A 20397-nucleotide genomic window follows, 5' to 3' on the forward strand; every position below is an offset into this window, starting at 1 on the left:
AAAGCGCCATGTTAAGAGAGGATCAAGCATTGTGACTGATGACTGGAGAGCTTACAAGAGAGCTCTGTCAGAGGAAGGATATGATCATCATACTGTCTGCCACAAGAGACATTTTGTAGATCCTGGTTCCAGATGTCACACACAGAATTTAGAGAGAGCCTGGCAAACCTTTAAATGCGATGTTTGGCGTCATAGAGGAAATCGGACTACAGGGCTTTTAAAAGAACATTTAAGGGTTATTGAGTGGGAGTACTGGCTTGGACGATCTCACAGACATGGTATTCTCAGACGGCTCTTTCATGACATAAGGAAATTTAACACTCATGAATGTAAATAGAGAGACTTTTACAGTGGCTGCATAAAGTCTTGACATTGAATAAATGTGTTTTGTCTTTTTCTCCCTTTGAGTGTTTCATACCTTAAATAGTAACTAAACTCCAAAACCACTGTTTTCAGTTGAAAACTGTTATGGTTAGGTATTTAGTAGTGTTGCTGATTGATTCAGGTCCAAACTGTGACAATTTAGTGCAAACAGTTTTGTTCAAAATATGCATGTGGAGTGCCCTCTACAGGTTGAAACCGGGCTTAAATGTTATATTCCTAAAGCAGACACACTTAATGTAATTCTCTATAGTTTGGTATCTGAAATAATGACTTATGATGCAGCATAGATTCTTTTAAATGCATGCAAATGTGTTACACTTTACTTAACACCAACAATGAAACATTATGATGAGGTATGCTGCATTATAGATGCATCCATATAAACTTCACTTTACCTAAAGCATACATTGATAACTTAATGATTATTCATTAAGTATTATAACATCCTATGAGTCCTTATAACAGGTGATTGTTGAGGTGTGCGTATAGAGGGTTATAAGTAGTCATAATGTATTATAAGCCCCATCAGTCAGACAGTCATTATAACCAGTCAAGAGCACTCATAAGACCCTTGGATTTATAAGTCATTATAAGCTAGATTTATAGTTATTCATAACTGTTGATATAGTGCATCATAAAGTGTTATGTGTGTAGTCATAATGAATTATGATTGATTATAATGCGCATTATAATTCACTATGAATGTGCTTATAATGCACTATAGATGTGGTCTTCATAGAAAGTGTTACCAATATAATATATGTAAATCGTATAAAAATTACTTGATAATTGTGGTCAGCCAAGGAACTTTAAAGTAATGGGTAAATTATACACATACTATCCATTTATTAACAGTAACAACTGTGTATAGAAAAATAGGGTAAAATATACCCAAAAGCTTTGAGTCCTGTGCTCCAACTTGCGCATGCGTCAGACGGCGTGTTTGACTGAGCGGGACACAGGAATTCCTCACCGACATCTTCCTCTCAGTGCCAGCTACCATCGAACTTCGGAAAGGAAGGTAAGCTATTTGCATAAGCCTACTGATGTGTATAATAGCGCGAATGCAAATTATATTTTATGAAATGATGAGACATTCCACTTCACTTGTATTCGGCGTGCATCTGTGTTACGTGTCATTACTTGAACCGAACGTTTGAACCTGTCGCTGGCGGCACCATGGCTGTTTTATCGTCTGGACCTATTTTATATACAGTCTAACTAACAGTTATATGGTCTGGACACATCACTGGAGAAACACCACTGAGTCACTAACTCACTCAGTAGGCCATAGGGTTGTCACTTTTTCAAAAAATCAAATTCGAACGAATTTGAAATGACACGCAATTTATTCGAATGAATGTAGCTTACGAGGTTGTAAGCTAACGTTAGCTTACGAGGTTGTAAGCTAGCAGGTGAGCCGCAGATTTGTTGTCGTTGTAGAGTAAGACAGCTGCTTTGTACAAAGCTGACAAACAGCTTTGTTAGTTACTTTTCCATCTACGGTGTAGAACCCTAAATACTTCCATACGCTACTTCTTAGATGCTTTGGTGTCGTGATTGTCCGCTCAGGATGGCGTCGCTCGCTAGTGTCCTCCATTTCCAGAGGACACTAGGTCAAGGGTTAACGTTAATACTGCGTGCAATAGGTCAAGCTGATTTAGAGCGCCCTCTGTTGGATCACAAGGCAAACTACTCCAAACGGTCTGTTGCGCTTATATACTGTACATTTTGAATTCGAATAAAAAGTGACAGCCCTAGTAGGCTACCCCCCGGCATTCCTCCTCAACACAAACGGGCTCCGCGACGTGCTGCATCACTCTACCTCTTTCACACGCCAACATGTCGCCAACATCTGAAATGCCTAACGTGTATTTTTTCACCTGTTAGCTCCGTTAGCATGGCTAGTCGGTCTCTGCAGGTCTGTTTATAAACAAAATGATCAGCCCTACTAATTACCTGCAACCTTGTGTACTGCTCACGTGTGTGTTAAAGTTTAGCGTTGCTTCTCAGAGTTTCATTTTTTACAATCGGGACTCATGTAAACATAGCGCACGTCTTTTCCGGTCAGTCGTCATGGAAACATGACACTTATCCAGTGGTGCTGAGTTTTGAGAGAGAAGTTGGTTTGTATTGGACCAGAGTAAAGACAAACATGTGTACAAGCTGTGAGATGAATCTCAACTCATAAGTATCACTGTATCCCGCCAATATATGTGAGCTTCAGACTAATGGTAATGTTTGATAAATGCCTTGTAACTTGTTACAGGGAGAGTGGAGGCTCCTTACACATTGCAGCTGAAAACCAAATGATCAGAGCCTCTGACGGATATGACAACACAAATACACACATCGTAACATGTATCGCTAAATGATGCAATTCATAAATCGATATAAGTCGTGTTTTGATAAACATTATATTTCCAATTAAGTATTTAACTTGTAAGCTGTGAAATAAGCGGGATAATGTATAGTTAGTCAGTTGTTATGGAGAAATTATTATTCCTCCATAACAACCTCAGTACTATCTTTGTCTTCCCAGATACATGTCATCATTTCTCTTGTGTAATATCTTAGTATTTTTGTTCTTTCTGTTGCAGACAGAGTCACTTTGTATGTGGACCCTCACTGATGTTTGCCCTCTCTTCTGTCCTCTCTTCAGGTCCTCTCGTCTGTCCTCCAGAAGCTTGATAGACCAACTTACTAAGTTTGTGTTACTTTAGTTTATGTTATTAAACTGAGAAATTCAATATTTCATGGATTAAAAACATTTATGATCACCATCTGAAAGCCTTTTTATTTGGGGGGGAGTTAATCTTACCTTCTCTGAACAAGTAATGGTAACTAAATTATATTGATTAACTTTGAATAGTAATTATCAGGTATTACCTACTTAGCAATCAAGAGTTAATTTTACCCAATTTTAATGAGTAAGAAGTTGTTAAATATATACAGAAATGTTAGATAAATATAACCCAATTTATTTTAGTATTCCATAGCTTTTTATTTCAGTTATTTTATACTCAAAATATGGAATTAAATCTACCCAAAAAAAGTAGATGCAAATTGTTACCTCAGATTTATTGGGTAAATTCTATATGTTAGTTTTTACAGTGTAGAACAGTGACTCTAACAGGACAGAATCTGCAGCCTGAGGACACAGCTGTTTATTACTGTGTACGTCGGCCCACAGTGATACAAACCACCAACAGACCTGCACAAATACCCAGAGACCATGTGACTCAAGCACACACACATTGTTAAATGCAAACATTAATACAGATGGGGGTGTGTGAGGAGTTTATATACATGAATCTTCATTCAATTCACTGAATTGTCAAGGCAATTTTTTTTTTCTGGCAGACAGGAGAAGAGGTGAAAATGGTTGATCTAAGATCTCAGTGTAGAAGAGACAAAGAGAAACTTGAATTTCCTCAATTCAAGATGAACGTAAATGTAAGATGTTAAATTTAGTCACACTAAAAGTCATGAAAAGGATCTTTTATTGAATCGAGTTTTATGTTCTTGTATTGTTTTACATCAGGTTTTACAGTATAACCCATTTTTGTCATTGCTGTTTGTCCATTGATTTATAAACATGAACAACATTTACCTTTTGTTTGTTTTGGACAGATTCCAGTCAGATAACCAGCAAAACTCAGTCCAGATTAAAATTTCAAATATTTATATAAGAAAAATAGGTTTGTAGGTTTAGTTCAGTTTATTTGTAGCAGTCTTATTGTTTAAGATTTGCTATCTTTCCTGTTTTTGCCTGATTTTCCAGAATCCCTCTGGACTAATTGCAGAGAATTCTAACCCCCTGTGAGCAGGGTGGGGGACTGACTCCTGATTGAGGAGTGGAAGCAGTTTGGGGCATTTCCATCCCAGCCAATCATGATGTAACAATGCACTTTTGTGAAGGCTTAAAAGAGGTGGGGAATGACACCCAGGTGTCTCTCACCCTGCATCTCATTATTTCTTGCTTACATTCTGAATCTGTCACTGAGAACCTCAGATTAGATTGCCAGCCAGAAAGTCTGCTCTGTTTAGGCCCTATTGTGTTTTCTTGGCTGCTCACATCATTCTAGTGAGGAAAGTGTGTTTATTCTGGTAAATAAACTTCAAACTTCAAACTTTTTTATTCTCAAAGTTTGGCACTTTGGTCTTCTCAGTATTGCTCTCCACAGGATAAAAAAGATGTTTATGTTCCTATGATAAAAACATTTTTCCACCTAAAATATATACAAATGAATGTTAATTAAAAGGAAGTGATGATTGTGTCAGTGAGAGGACAGTAGAGCTTCAACAGCTTTAACATCAACCATGTTCTCTGTAGCTGTGCTAAGCAAGAATTTTACATTAAATCATTGAGCCGTGCTTCACAAATGACTGAATAAAATTCACAAGATTCACAAATAAATAAAACAGTAGGTAGGTAAGTGGTTCTGTCTCTGGATGTGTTTGTCATCATTAATCAAAGAAAATAAATTAACATCGAAATGAAATGAATCTAACAGTGTGTGTGTAGATGAGCCACTCCCTCCTCATGATGTCCTGATGCAAATCTTCAGTCTGTGCAGTGTACTTCTGTCCTGCTGACTGCTCTTGTACTTTGTGTGGAGCATCAGAGGTCACATCTCCAGCCTCAGGATGATGAACACACTCACTCTTCTGCTGGTTGCTCTCTCTCTGCCCTGTGAGTTCTCCTGCTTCTTGCTGTTTTATCTTTTATCACACAACATGGACTGATGGTCAGTCAGTGATAGCAGAAAACTTCCCAGATGACTGTCTCACTTTCTTCTGTGGCTCCTCTCTTCTTTCATCTCATCAGGTTGTACAGGTCAGAGTATGGAGTCCATTCCTTCCAGTTCAGTTGTGAAAAAGCCTGGGGAGACTCTCAGTCTGTCCTGCAGGGGATCTGGCTTCACATTCAGCTGCTGCACTATGCACTGGATCAGACAACCTGCAGGAAAATGACTGGAATGGATCGGGGTTGTCTACTCCACCTCCAGTAGAAACACTTATGCCAGCAGTGTGCGAGGACGTGCAGAAATCAGTAGAGAAGATAGCAACAGCATGGTGTATCTGAGACTGTCCAACTTAAAGCCAGAGGACTCTGCTGTGTATTACTGTGCCAAACACACACACTGGTTAAAGGAAGCAGAGAAGCTTTACAAAAACTCCACAGAACATTTGTTTCCAAAGACCTACAGGTGGCAGCAGAACATATGAAGTCAGATGACACTAAGGAGAGTATGACAGTGACTCTAAACACTACACACCTACATACATGCATCATATCATACAGCTGATGTTGTGGTTTGTGACTTCCTGTTCCTCAGTGTTACATCTAATTAGTGTTTTTCTACAACAATGATGGTTTATAATGTTTAACAGCAGGTGATGAGAATGTATTTGAACATTTACATGATATATCCAGTATGTGGTTGGACCAACAAAAAAATACATCTGACTGGTAGGTGAATAAACATCATCATGAAATGACTTAAGACAAAACTTCATTATTAAAAACATCACAATGAAAATCTTAAAATGTATAACATAATATGATGATGTCATTGTTGTTTTGTCCAGAGGTGTGTGAGATGTGTTGTGTTTCTCTGTGAGGAGGAGTCGATGCAAAACTCTGATCTCTTCATCTCTACATATGTGTTGCAGAGTGAAGGACAGAGGCTGAATCACTGACAGACACACTGTAGACTGGACAGAGACAATTGGCTTTTACAATGATCACACCTGATTATTTGGTTGTTTTTCTCATCCTGTCTATTAACTGGGCAGGTAAGAACAATGATTGTTTTTCTGACAAACCTCCTGCTACAAAGACAACATGGCTGCATTACAGTAACTAATGAGCTGTTTAACTGTCTGTAGGTACTGAGGGTCAAAGTCTGAACCAGCAGTTAAAAGACCTGGAGAATCCCACAGACTGACCTGCACATATTCAGGGTTTGGCGGCAGCCATTATGCTGCTGCTTGGATCAGACAGGCTGCTGGAAAAGGACTGGAGTGGATTGCTACTATCAGCAGTGGTGGTTGCAGCACTTACTACTCTGAGTCAGTCAAAGGCCGGTTTACCATCTCCAGAGACAACAGCAGACAGCAGGTGTATCTGCAGATGAACAGTCTGAAGACTGAAGATTCTGCTGTTTATTATTGTGCTCGACAGCCACAGTGACTTGAGTTGTTGAGCAGCTGTACAAAAACCTGCAGAACTCAACTTTACTGGGCTGAATGAGCCAAACATGAAGTATTTTATATCATACATTTCATATATTAAAATGTTTAATCTTTTCCTGAGAAATATTGATAATAACATTAAATGAAACAAAAGAAAATAAAGATTATTTGGCCCAAAGACAGCACAACAATGGGCTCACTGAAATAAAACGTAACTACAAATTAAGAGGCAATAATGTTGCTGTTATGACCCTAAAGGTCATAAATGTTTGTCTGTTTTAATGTCCCTCTTTTACCTGAGTGAGTGGCTGTGTCCAAATTCAGGGGCAGCATCTATCAAGGACCCATCCTTCACCGCCAGCAAAGGCAGGGTCCTTTAGAGAGACCTGCAGACAGCATCAGCCTGTTGTGAAATTGGACGGTCTACCCTTCGCAGCATTTCCTGGTTGCATCACCAGATGTTCCCGCCCCTACCCGCACCTCACTATTTCTGGTGAGGTAAGGTCCGCGAAAGTGACAAGAAGAGTAAAGTTTGACTGTCAGATCTGTTTGAGCTTCAGGAATTCCTGATTTCCTTTTTAATCCTCCTGCTTGTGGAGGAAGAGGAGAAGCGGCTCTGGTTTATCTCCGGCTGAGGGGACCGTGGAGAGGTAAACCTGCTATTGAACCCACATAATGTTATCAATATTATCATTATTAGCTAGCTAACAGTTTGGGCTCATTAACATACCAATACATTACGTTAATGCTGACATGTAAACTGCTGATCGCCACTTATGATTTTATTATTTTAAAGGCATTGTATTTAAAATGTTTGGTAGATAGTTTTGTTTGCTGTAATTTATTATGATTATTATTATTATAATTAGAGTATGAAATTATAATTCTTGCCTCTTTCTTAAAACATTCTTAATGACATGGCAGCCGTGGATGGAGTCAGAACTGCAGACCCAGTTGATGGAGGATGTGGTGGACAGAGGAGACTGGACCCCCAAACACCCTGAGTACCGATCCAGATGATGTCCAACTGACAGCATCCAGCCCAGCAGCACTGCAGGGACTCCTGCTCAGCCTGTTACTGTACATCATCTGTAACTGTTTTTATATTGTTTTTAATAATAATTGTTTTTGTTAATAGTTAATAATAATCTGTAAATAGTTATTTATGCTGTAATTTTGTAAATAGTTGTAAATGTTAAGACCTTAATAATAAAAGAAAACATTCAATCCCTTGTTGTCCCTGAAAAGTAGCACTTGATGCTGTTTGCTGTTATAAACTGTACTTAAGCTGTAAATACTGAATGGAATAGACAACGTGTGACAATAAGATTAACAATTATGAACAAATAATTTAAAAATAACTTTAAAATTAACTAAATAACAGGTAAACGTAAAATCACATTAAAACAGGGATGCAAAGATTTACAAAAAGTGACATCAGTACTGACAAATCGGCTATTTATAATTATATATTATATATTATTGCCTTACTCCCATCCAGCCAGCGGAATGTTTCGCCCTGTGAACTTATGTTCTGACCTCGGACAGTGATGAAGCTCTCTGTTTGCTCCCTAAAACACGATGACATGTGAAACACACAAAAGAGTTCTAATACAGCAAAAAAATGTGATAATCATAAACTTAGCTCTTTATTCCAACTAGACTTTACACGGATCACAGCCTGATCTAAATCTGTTCATGAACGTAAACGTCTATTGGTTGAAAGTAAAAAGCATTAAGTTGAGCATTACCAACGTATTTTTACTGATATTTTGAGGTTTTAAGGTCCCTTGAAGTTTAACATATCTGGCGTTTGACGCTCAGATGAGTAAAAACTGAGTATAGACCCAATACTTACATTTAAATGAGAGCTCTGCGCCACTTGAGGTTGCCATTATTTATTTATCTATTTCTTCTCTTTAGGCGCGCAATGAATCTTGGGCAATTAGTAGCCACGAAGGATAGTAGCGGTGTGTCCTCCAGAAACAGGCAAAAGAAGGAGGCATTTGTGGGGAGCATTTGGAGCACACTTTGAATTTGGACAGGCTTCACGCGGTTTAGTGACGTAATTGCACTTCAAATATACGCACTCGGAAGGATGCTGCCCCTGAATTGGGACAAAGCCTGTGTGTGCATGTGTGTGTGATTGGTTTCAGGTGTGTTTGTGCAGGTTGCCCCAGGGAGCTGATTGGCTGCTGCCTTGGAACCACAAGTGTAAAGGCTGGCTCCGCACAGTTCCTGGGGGCTCTCCTCCTCTGCTGTCCAAGACTACCAGCATTTGTTTGATTGTGGAAAAAAAAAATGTTTGCTAATAAAACTTTGTTAAAATGCTCGCTGCTTGTGGTGTTTGGGGAACAGGAAGAGGGGAGTCTCATTTTCATGTTGCTCCAGGGTTTCCCCTAGGCCCTGCTCGTAACAGTCGCTAAATTGAAGTCATTAATATAAATGTAGCCACTTTCAGTTAAGTAATTTAGGGTTCATGTATTCTTTATTCAGATGTACTCTCATTAATACACTAAGCTGAATTACTGCATTAGATACAGCTTTTGTCAGCTGAGGATTTTGGTCACTTTATTCAAAAGGTTAATGCATTTCAGTCAGAGATCTTATGAACCAAGATAAGTGAAGTCATTTGAGTCTTGAGGGATAAGATATTAATCTCTCCCTTTTAAAGATTATTCAGAGAAATAAAGATCCCATCAAATATTTTGTGTCCTCTGTTATTCTAATTTCCCTAGGCTACATAAATGTGAAAAATAATGTTTGTTACTGTCATAAAATCACTAGAGGGCAGTCAGTGACAAGTTTGTCTCTCCTCTGTTACTTAAAGGAGACTCTGTGTTCTCATTAATATTAACTGACTGACTCTCAACACTCAGATGTAGTTTTTGCATTTTGTCTCACAGGTTTCAGTTCCTGAGCAGCTGTTTTCCTCTCGAGGCTCCAAGTTTCTCTGTATGTCTTCAAACATCTGCTCAGGAAAACAGCTCACATCATATTTAAAGTGTTTTGATGATTTGAAAACATGCTGAACACACTGTAAACATGGCTTATAGAAAGCAACATTCTTGGTGGTTTCTCCTTTTGTTTCCATGACACATCATCATTAATATTGTAATGCTGATTTTAAAGAATATGTTTTCCATTATCTATGGTTCATGTAATAATCACAGTAAGAATAGTTGTGAAAATCATTTACAGTTATTTCATTTCTGTAAGTTCAGTGTATAATGACATGAAAATATCATGTGTAAAGCAGAGGTGATTTCCAGGCATGTTTTCACTCTGCAGATATAATAACAGTCAACAGACTCTTCTATTGGCTCCAGTCAGACCAACATTGATGCTTCATATGTTTGATTCTATGCAAACTAAGTGAGCTTCCTTGTTACTCAGCTATAAAAACTTCCCATCAGGCTGTCAGTGGAGTTCACAGCACGTCACTTTCAACATCAACCATGTTTTCTGTAGCTCTGCTGCTGCTGTTGGCAGCTGGATGTGAGTCTCTCTGGATTTGTCAAAGTCAACAGTTCTTCTTTTGCACTTTAACTTGATCATTTATTACAAAACATTTTGTTTTTTAACAGGTGTGAAGTGTGAACGGTTGACACAGCCAGCCTCTGTGACTGTGCAGCCAGGTCAACGTCTGACCATCACCTGTCAGGTCTCTTATTCTGTTTGCAGCTACTACACAGCTTGGATCAGACAGCCTGCAGGGAAAGGACTGGAGTGGATGAGTTATGACACTAGCGTCAAAGATTCACTAAAGAACAAATTCAGTGTCAATTTAGACTCTTCCAGTAACACAGTGACTCTAAATGGACAGAATGTGCAGTCTGAGGACACTGCTGTGTATTACTGTGCCAGGAGAGACACAGTGAGATACAATAACAGGAGAGTCATACAAAAACTACTTCCTCTAAAAACCACCACTGGAAACATTCAGTTCTCTTAGTATCACTTTTTTTGTGAGTAACTGTCAGTCATTAAAGTTCAGAGTTGTGACTCAATATTGAATTCTTATTTTATCTAAACTGAAACGTTACACTTCAATCCCAAATTTGTCACACAAAAAGTTATGAAAAAAAGTTGTGTTTAACCACCCAAGATCTCCCAAGAAACTTCTGATATGAAAACTTTTTACAACTTTCAAAATACATACTGCATGTTAGAAGAGTAAAAGTCCTGTTTAAGGAGCATGAAAGTTTTTTAAATAAAAATGTTCTGCCTCATTTTACAGATGTTATAATAAAATAATAATAAAAAATATCTTATAACTTGTCTAACCTGTAATTTACATTCCAAATATGTGCTCTTAAGTTTTTAATGCATATAAGATAAACTAATTTCATAATGAAAGAAGAGAGTAAAAGCAGCAGTATCTTTTACTGAATCAAGTTTTATGTTTTTGTTGTATTGTTTTATATCAGCCATTTCTGTCATTGTTCTTTGTCCTTTCATTCATAAACATGAACAGATTCCAGTCAGATAATCAGCAAACTTCAGTCCAGATAAAGATTTCAAGCATATATATAAGAAAATGGGTTCTTTAGTTTAGTTAATAGAGAATTCACTGTGTCCTTCTGGCAATCACCAGACAAATGGGACAAAACATTTTTCTACAACGAGAAAGTCAAAAATAAATGGCTGTCTGGTAAGGTACAACTGGTGGGACTCTGTATACGGACGAGCTATGAGCCACTCAGCATTCAATGATCCATTAATAGTAATGACTGAATTCAAAAGTCCTCAATGTTTAACTGAGGACAATTGTGTGTAATTTTAGCTTTGTGGAATTCCATGTTTTGGTCATCAAACCTCCACCAGTTCGGCTACTGTTCAATGATTAGAAGACCAAAATGTTGTATTCGATAAAACGAATAACAGTGAATGCTGCATGCTTGCTTGTGATTTACTGAGCCACATGATCGCTTTCTATTTGATGATGTTTTACACAATGACCCAACCTTTGAACATTTCTGGAACTTTCCCCAAAAGTCTGCCCCTTATTATGAATATAATTTTCAATTTACTTTATATCAAAAAGCCATAATTCAAAACTACTGTTTACACATTCGTTCTCTGTTTCCAAGTATTTTACATGACAATTTGTTGAAAAACTTATTTTACAATGAAGGTAATTCAGATGTTGAACCTGTGTCAGATGTCTGTAGACCTCCAAAAGTTGTTCTGGCAAGAAGCTTTTCTTGCACGTTCACAGACAAACAAAAAGAGTCAGAGGTTCAGATACTGAACCTGTTACGGACATCAATAGACATCCATTCTACAGTTTCACCAAACAGTAACTGATATATGAGTCAAATCTGTTTCCTCCCTGTGAGGAGGAGTCGATGCAAAACTCAGATGTCTTCCTCCTCTACTTATCTGACTGCAGAGAGGATGACAGAGAACAGTGGACACACAGTTTAACATGATGGACTATAGGACAGGACTGCTGCTGTTAACTGTCTGCTGGGCAGGTGAACATCTACACTGATCTTAATTTTTAGATAACTTTTATTCGTGCTGCCAAGCCAATGACACACATATATTTTTTTGTCTCAACAGGTGTTGATGGTCAGACTCTGACAGAATCTGAACCAGTGGTTAAAAGACCTGGAGAATCTCACAGATTGACCTGTACAGCCTCTGGATTCACATTCAGCAGCTACCATATGAACTGGGTCAGACAGGCTCCTGGAAAAGGACTGGAGTGGATCGCCTTCACTTATACTGATGACAGTGGCCAATTCTACTCTGAGTCAGTCAAAGGCCGGTTTACCATCTCCAGAGACAACAGCAGACAGCAGGTGTATCTGCAGATGAACAGTCTGAAGACTGAAGATTCTGCTGTTTATTATTGTGCTCGACAGCCACAGTGACACAGGAAGGAGCAATGCTGTACAAAAACTCAACATGTCAAAACAAGTCAAAACTTTACTTTCTGCTTTTTGACAATTACCGAAATAAACTTCAGTTCAAGAAAATCAACCCAATCAGAGAATCATCATCTCAGTAAAACTGCTTTATTCAGAAAAAAATATTATATCTCTGGTGTTTTTAGATCTGTACTTATATTCTACCACTAATATTCTCTTTATGTCAGTGTGTTTCCATCCGACTTGTTAAAGTTTTGTAAAGATTTAAAAAACTGAATCGTAAAAATCATTAAAATCATATGAACATTATCGTACATGTGTGTCAAAATGAATTTTCAAAATGCAACTCAAGCTCTGACGCTTTGTAACAGGACAGTTGATTCTCCTTTTATATCCTGTCAGTGTCCTTCTCTATGCAAAGTGAACTTCCTCACAGTCTGCTATAAAGACTTGATATCATGCTGTCAGCTGCAGCAGAAGAAGAGAAGCTCCCATCAGATCACCTTCAATATCAACCATGTTCTCTGTAGCTCTGCTGCTGCTGCTGGCTGCTGGATCCTGTGAGTCTCACTGAGGCAGAGACACTGACAGTATGATCACAGCACACTGACTGTTCACTGTTATTACACTCATTCAATATTCAACATGTTTTCCTCCACAGGTGTGAAGTGTGAACAGTTGACACAGCCAGCCTCTGTGACTGTGCAGCCAGGTCAACGTCTGACCATCACCTGTCAGGTCTCTTATTCTGTTAGCAGCTACTTCACAGCCTGGATCAGACAGCCTGCAGGGAAAGGAATGGAGTGGATGGGTGATGACACACAAGTCAAAAATTCACTAAAGAACAAGTTCAGTATCGATTTAGACTCTTCCAGCAACACAGTGACTCTAAATGGACAGAATGTGCAGTCTGAAGACACTGCTGTGTATTACTGTGCCAGAGAGCCACAATAACACAAACCATCAGTAGACCTGAACAAAAACCCCTCAGTGCCTGAACACTTGTAACATGAAGCCACCAGAGGAGGAGCCCTCAGACCACTAATGATTTCAACACCAGTTCACTGTTACAGTAAAGAGAGAAAGAGTCCACAGATTTACAACAGAGGATCTTAATTCAATGTGATAGCAACAACTTAAATAATTGGACTTCATAAGGTGTGATACAATATTTTACGGAGTTAAAAACAAATAACACTTTTATACATTTTTATACATAATAAAGTCAAGTAATGAAATACATTCTGGAAGTTAGTTTTATTAAATCAGATATCATTTAAAAAAGCTGCTTCCATCAGTTAATCAGGAGTCTTCAGCCAATATCATTGAGTCTACAAACTATAAAACATGGAGCTTTCATAACAAACCAAAGTATGTTTGTCAGTGATTTAAGTTTCATCCTCTATTTCAATGAGATGAAAAGGAAATCCTGAATATTTAGTTTTCATCTTGATTCATTTAAATATACTTGAGTCAGCTGATTTACTGTCATCAGTATGTAAATTAGCCTTCTTGTGTGTTGCCTCATAAGGACGTGAAGTTTGTGTCAGTGAGACGACAGAAGAGCTCACATCAGTTCAGCTTCAACATCAACCATGTTCTCTGTAGCTCTACTGCTGCTGCTGGCTGCTGGATCCTGTGAGGAGCTTTCAGTGGATTCACACTAATAAACACATTAGAAACACTGAATAGTCAGATGGATGATGGAGATAATGTTGATTTGTGTTTCCACAGGTGTGAACAGTATTGATCTCATCCAGCCAGACTCAAAGGTTGTGCAGCCTGGACAGTCTTTGCCCATCACCTGTCAGGTCTCTGGTTATTCTTTGACTGATAACAGCTATGCAACAGGTTGGATCAGACAGTGTGAAGGAAAACCAATGGACTGGATTTTGCACCGGTGGGGTGGAGGAGACTTTTATCAAAATAATGCTCTGAAGAACAAGTTCCTTTACCACACACACACTTCTACCAGCTCGGTGACTCTGACAGTACAGAATCTGCAGCCTGAGGACACAGCTGTTTATTACTGTGTACGTCAGCCCACAGTGATACAAACCACCAACAGACCTGCACAAATACCCAGAGACCATGTGACTCGACCACACACATATTGTTAAATGCAAACATTAATATAGATGGGGACGTGAATCTTTATTTAATTCACTGAATTATTAAGGCATTGTTTTCTTTCTGGCAGACAGAATAAGAGGTGAAAATATTGATGGTTGATCTAAGTTCTCAGTGTAGAAGAGACTAAGATCAACTTGAATGTCCTCAATTCAAGATGAATGTAATGACTCGTTTAGTTAATTTATTTTCATTGAATTCATTGCATCTAAAATATGGGAACCGTTTCATAATTTAACTACAATTTTAACAGTCGCTGTATTTCTTCATACATACACAAATAGAATGCAATTTTCCCTGTCGGAGTTTAGCCGAGCTGAAAAAGGTTCTAAACTTGTATGTCTTGAGTGAAAGATTGTCATTTAGAAGAATGATTTAAACACACCATCAGTAACTTGTGACAGAAACCTGTGACAGACTGAGATATATTTGAAACACTGAGATCAGAGAGCTCTGAACTACAGTGTTTATCACAGAATGGAAAATACAATCATCTGGAGTTTATTATTTGTAGTTAGTATTCATGGTGAGAAAATTCATTCTGCTTTACTTCTTTTGTAAATGTCAAACCTGTGATTTACAAGTTTGTTGGATAATGATCACATTTTCTTTGCTTCCAGGAGTTTGGAGTGAGATCAAACTGGACCAGTCTCCCTCTGAGGTGAAAACACCTGGAGAGACAGTGAAGATGTAATTCATGTATATTTTACTTGTGTCTCAACAGGTGTTGATGGTCAGACTCTGACAGAATCTGAACCAGTGGTTAAAAGGCCTGGAGAATCTCACAGATTGACCTGTACAGCCTCTGGATTTTCAATCAGTGGCTATGAGATGAACTGGGTCAGACAGTCTCTTGTAAAAGGACTGGAGTGGGTCGCATATATCAACTATCACAGTAGCTACATCTACTATTCTGAGTCAGTCAAAGGCCGGTTTACCATCTCCAGAGACAACAGCAGACAGCAGGTGTATCTGCAGATGAACAGTCTGAAGACTGAAGATTCTGCTGTTTATTATTGTGCTCGACAGCCACAGTGACTGGAGTTGCTGAGCAGCTGTACAAAAACCAACAGAACTCATCTGTACTGGACTGAAAGAGCCTGAAAAATACTTAGTTTTATTTATTTACACTATTGATGAATATGCCAACAAAGTGGCACTGTGTAGTTTGCCATAAATAAATAAACAAGCTGTTCTCAGAGGAAAATAAGGCCCTCAGAACAGTGTTTGAAACTAGCAAGGTGGCGGGGTCCGCAACATATAAACAAAATAGACAGTATGAAATCGTATTTTCTGTTCATTCAGTTCATTCAGAAAATAAAATGAATAGAGTTTTTGTTCATGTATAGTTTGTTTATGCTTCTGGCTTCTTGTTTAGGCATTCACATTCCCAACATTACAATGTGCACCTCAAACCAACAACAATAAACATTTAAAGAATTCATTAAATATAATATTTAATATAATGATCAATGACTCACATAACAGGCAATGACAGCAAAACAATCTGCTGAAATCATTATATAATGTTGCTGTTCCTTTTACAAAACCACTAGATGTCAGTCAGTGTCAAGTAGTTTCTCTCTCTCTCTCTGTCACGATGAAGTGACCCATCAGTTTTATAATGGAAGCATGAGACTGACAGTTCACCTTTTTAACTTCACATCAAAAATTCTAACTCTCAACAACACTCCCCCTCTTCTCAGATTTAGTGTTTATGTTTAAAAACTGTTTTTTAAAAACACCAATCAGGCATAACCTTATGACCACCTGCCTAATATTGTGAAGGTTCCCCTTGTGCAGCCGAAACAGCTCTGACCTATCAAGACATGGACTTAAGACCTCTGAGGGTGTCCCGCGATCTCTGGCACCAGGGCGTTTTATAGTGGATCCTCCGGGTCCTCTGGGTCCTGTATGTTGGGGGGTGGGGCCTCCATGGATCAGATTGGAACGTTTTTTTTACCCCATAAAACGGCCGCAGGTGGCACAGAGTGGAACGCCAGCCTGGGTCAATCTAATATTTTGCATATTAAGGGGGAATATGAGCGACCCCTCCCAACTTGAGCTGATCCTTGTTTCTATTGAAATGTGATTGGCTCAGCCGCTCAGTCTGTCATTAAACCGTTATGTTCCTGTTTAATAAAAGAACAATTTCAGGCCCGTTGAGAACTCTAGTTTGTGTTTTTGGATGTGTTCAGGGCAAACAGAACTAGTCTCTCCGCCGATCGGATCGGACGATATTTTGCATTTTGAGTGATTTGTGAGATCAGCGTAAAGTCTTAATTCACCGATCTGATCAATGACGTCATTGACGCGTTGAAACTTTTTGCAGATGCTCCCGTTGCATAGATTGTAGATGGCTTGTGTTTTATCTGTCTCATTTACGCCGAAGAAGTTCCACAGCACCGACATGTGTGTTTGCTAGTGATGATGTTGCTAGCTAATGATTCAAGATTCAAAAAACTTTATTGTCCGTCACATAGTGACAGGGCTCAAAACATAAACGCCACAAAAACATAAAACACACATCTAAACCAATGAGACGTGTTTATTTTGCTTTTAACAAACAAACAAAGCAAAACAAACACGTGTCATTGGTTCAAATGTGTTTTCTGTTGAACACCTGTTACACCTGCATAAATCATTAATCTGTTTTATCAATTAAAAATAAAATCCATACTGGCTGACCAGAAAAATGCACAAATTTCCTTATTGCAAAAGAAAACATATTTCAGGAGGGAGTCTGTGTTCAAAGTTAAAAAGATAATATTTTAATATATAGGCTATACATCCTGTTTTTCTGTTCTGTTTCTACATTAATATATAGAAATGTTTACCAGCTCGAGAAAAATACATTAACGTAAGGAATTTATTTACAGTTTGTGTGTGTGTGTGTGTGTGTGTGTGGCACTTTTGTTATGTTGATTTTTATATTGTATTTGTGTTCTAACACTGTGAATTATTTGCAAAAGCGCCATAACGTTTATCTTTGATGCTGTTATTGTTATTATTAACTGACAAGGCCAGTGTCAGTCATGGAGTTGATGCAGAGGGACAGGATGATGCCAGTCATAGGAGTGAGGAGGAGGAAGAGACAGATGAGGAGGGACAGGAGAAGGAGGAGAAGGAGATGGAAGAGGAGGAGGAGGAAAGTGGAGCAGGAACCACCAGAAAAACAGTGCCAGGTGCAGGTGCAGTGTGCAGGACTGGGTTGGCAACAGGTCTCTGCATAGAATTATATTAAGATGTCATGTTGATGTTCCAATTCCAGTCACACAGAAACAATAAGCCCATCCTCTCCTGCTGTTATTATAGTGCAAATAAACTATTCATGTTAAAATTACGGTTCCGGACGGTTCCACGGTCCGTCATGCAATCGGATAAAAGGCCTCTCCAAATCAAGCTCCCGGGCTGAATTTCAACCCCAGCCCGCCCCTGACTGTATGTGCTGAAGAAGTTGAGCAGAAAAGAAATTAAAGGGATAGTTTGTGTTTTTTGAAGTGGGGTCTGCGTAGGGATATGGAGGTTCTACGGTTGAGAAAATGTAGTCAAAAGAAAGGGTGGTCTGACAGTGATGTAAAGCGGTGTGCTGTACATTTAGATCACAAGATTATGTGCAGTGACTATAAGTGCAAAATCAACTTCCTGCCCTGCTGAGCTAGTGGTGGATACAGGCTCTGCTGTATCATTCCAGAGCACCTCTACAGAGAGCACTTCAGTGATGTACCACTGTCCGAGCCACTTTCAAGGTTAGTGACATACACTAAGTCCAAAGTCCCAGTGCTAGGCTGCCTATCAACTACAGTGCAGCATGCAGATACGACAGTTCCAGCTACATTATATGTTGTGAAGACAGTCACGGCTTTGCTGGGATTCAGAGCACTGAGACTCTCTATTGAACATAAAGCTGTGCTCTCACCTGCTACCTCCTCACCAGCATTCACCTCACCTGTAGCTCCAGTAGCAGAAATCATAGCCCAATCAATGACTGGGGAGAAACTGGGTCTTGCAAAAGGTTTCATTCACAGAGTCAAAATCAGGGAGGGTGTTCAGCCTGTCCAACAAAAGCTTCGAAAGGCTCCCAGTCTCTGTCAGACAAGCTGTCTCCGCCGAAATTGAGAGGCTGCTGGAAATGGATGTAATTGAGAGGATTGATGCATCTCCGTGGGTATCACCCATCGTGGTCACACTAAGGAAAAATGGTAAAGTGAGAATGTGTGTGGACTATCGTGAGCCAAATAAGACAGTAGTAATGGACAGTCACCCGCTTCCCCATGGTAAAGTGAGAATGTGAGTGGACTATCGTGAGCCAATTAAGGCAGTAGTAATGGACAGTCACCCACTTCCCCATATGGATGACATTTTCACTGAAATGCGCGGAGCCACCGTTTTTTCCAACATCACTTGGCGAATGCTTATCATCAGGTGTTACTGGCAGAGGAGAGCCGTGACATAACTGCATTCATAACGCATGAAGGACTGTTCAGGTTCCACAGAGTACCATGTGGACTGTGTTCAGCCCCAAGTGCATTCTCCAGGCTCATGTCCCTGATGCTGAAAGACCTCAAGGACCTCCAGAATTACCTGGATGACCTCATAGTTTATGGCAAGGACCAGCAAGAACATGACTGCAACCTGCAGGCAGTGCTAGCTGCACTTAAAAAAAGCTGGCCTCCAGCTCAATACTGAAAAGTGTCATTTCAACCAGAGAAGCCTGCAGTTCCTGGGGCATGTCATTTCAGCTCAAGGTTTGCTGCCAAATGAGGATCACCTTGAAGCTATCACAGAAGCTTCGGCGCCAAGAGACGCCACCACTCTACGCTCATTCCTGGGCCTCACAGCATGGTATGTAAAGTTTGTGCAAAATTATGCATCCCTGGTTGAGCCCATGAGAGACCCACCAAGGTGTTGTCCACACTAAGCAGAGGCTGCGGGACTTATACTGGTGCTGCTGTGTATTACTGTGCCAGACAGCCACAATAACACAAACCATCAGTAGACCTGAACAAAAACCCCTCAGTGCCTGAACACTTGTAACATGAAGCCACCAGAGGAGGAGCCCTCAGACCACTAATGATTTCAACACCAGTTCACTGATAAGAGAGAGAAAGACACTATGAAAGCTATGAAAAAAAAAAAAAAAGAATATAACATGATTTGGAGCCACAGACAATGGATTTTTACTAGGGCTGTCAAAGTTAACTTAATAACGCGTTAATAATGCAACATCCTCTTAAAGCCGTTAATTTTTTTAACGCGCGATTAACGTTCAGTATTAAAAAAGAAAAAGAAACGCGCATTGTTGGATTTACGGCCGTCGGTGGCACCTGTAGTCTTGATCCAGAGGGTGGCAGGAGAATAAGAAAGGGAATCAGAAGAAGAAGAAGCAAGGTTGGCGTTCTGGAAAAACACGGTGGACTGAAAAGTGAAAGTGAAAGGAAATGGAGAAAGGACTTATGAACGGCAAATTCACTTTCAAAACACGGCCAGATGGTTCGGCCGATAGGACAAAAGTTATCTGCACGTACTGTCGACATTAAATGAGTTACCATTGAAGTACGTCGAGTCTCAAATATCATATATAGTTACAGATTACAGCTTTAAATATTGTCTTTATGTCAGTGTGTTTCCATCTGACTTGATAAAGTTTTGTAAAGAATAAAAAAAAATGAATAACTAAAATCATTAAAATCATATGAACATTGTCTTACATGCGTGTCAAAATGAATTTTCACAACTTCTAGCCGTGACTTCTTGTAAAAGGACAGTTGATTCTTCTTTTATATCCTGTCAGTGTTCTTCT

The 20397-nt window shown here is 39.2% G+C and overlaps 2 gene segments (V, D, J or C); both read left to right on the top strand.

The window, feature by feature from the left end:
- Positions 1-12016: 12016 nt before the first annotated feature.
- LOC115575182 (immunoglobulin heavy variable 3-30-3-like) lies at positions 12017-12467 on the top strand. The segment is given in 2 exon segments: positions 12017-12065; positions 12154-12467. Coding segments are annotated over 2 exon segments (363 nt in total).
- A 514-nt stretch (positions 12468-12981) lies between these two features.
- On the top strand, positions 12982-13403 carry LOC115576150 (Ig heavy chain V region 5A-like; the record flags this gene model as incomplete). The annotated part of the segment is given in 2 exon segments: positions 12982-13024; positions 13126-13403. Coding segments are annotated over 2 exon segments (321 nt in total), but the record flags the coding sequence as incomplete, so codon positions are not given.
- Positions 13404-20397: the final 6994 nt, after the last annotated feature.

Source organism: Sparus aurata, chromosome 23 (assembly GCF_900880675.1).
Source record: "Sparus aurata chromosome 23, fSpaAur1.1, whole genome shotgun sequence".
Lineage (NCBI taxonomy): Eukaryota > Metazoa > Chordata > Actinopteri > Spariformes > Sparidae > Sparus > Sparus aurata.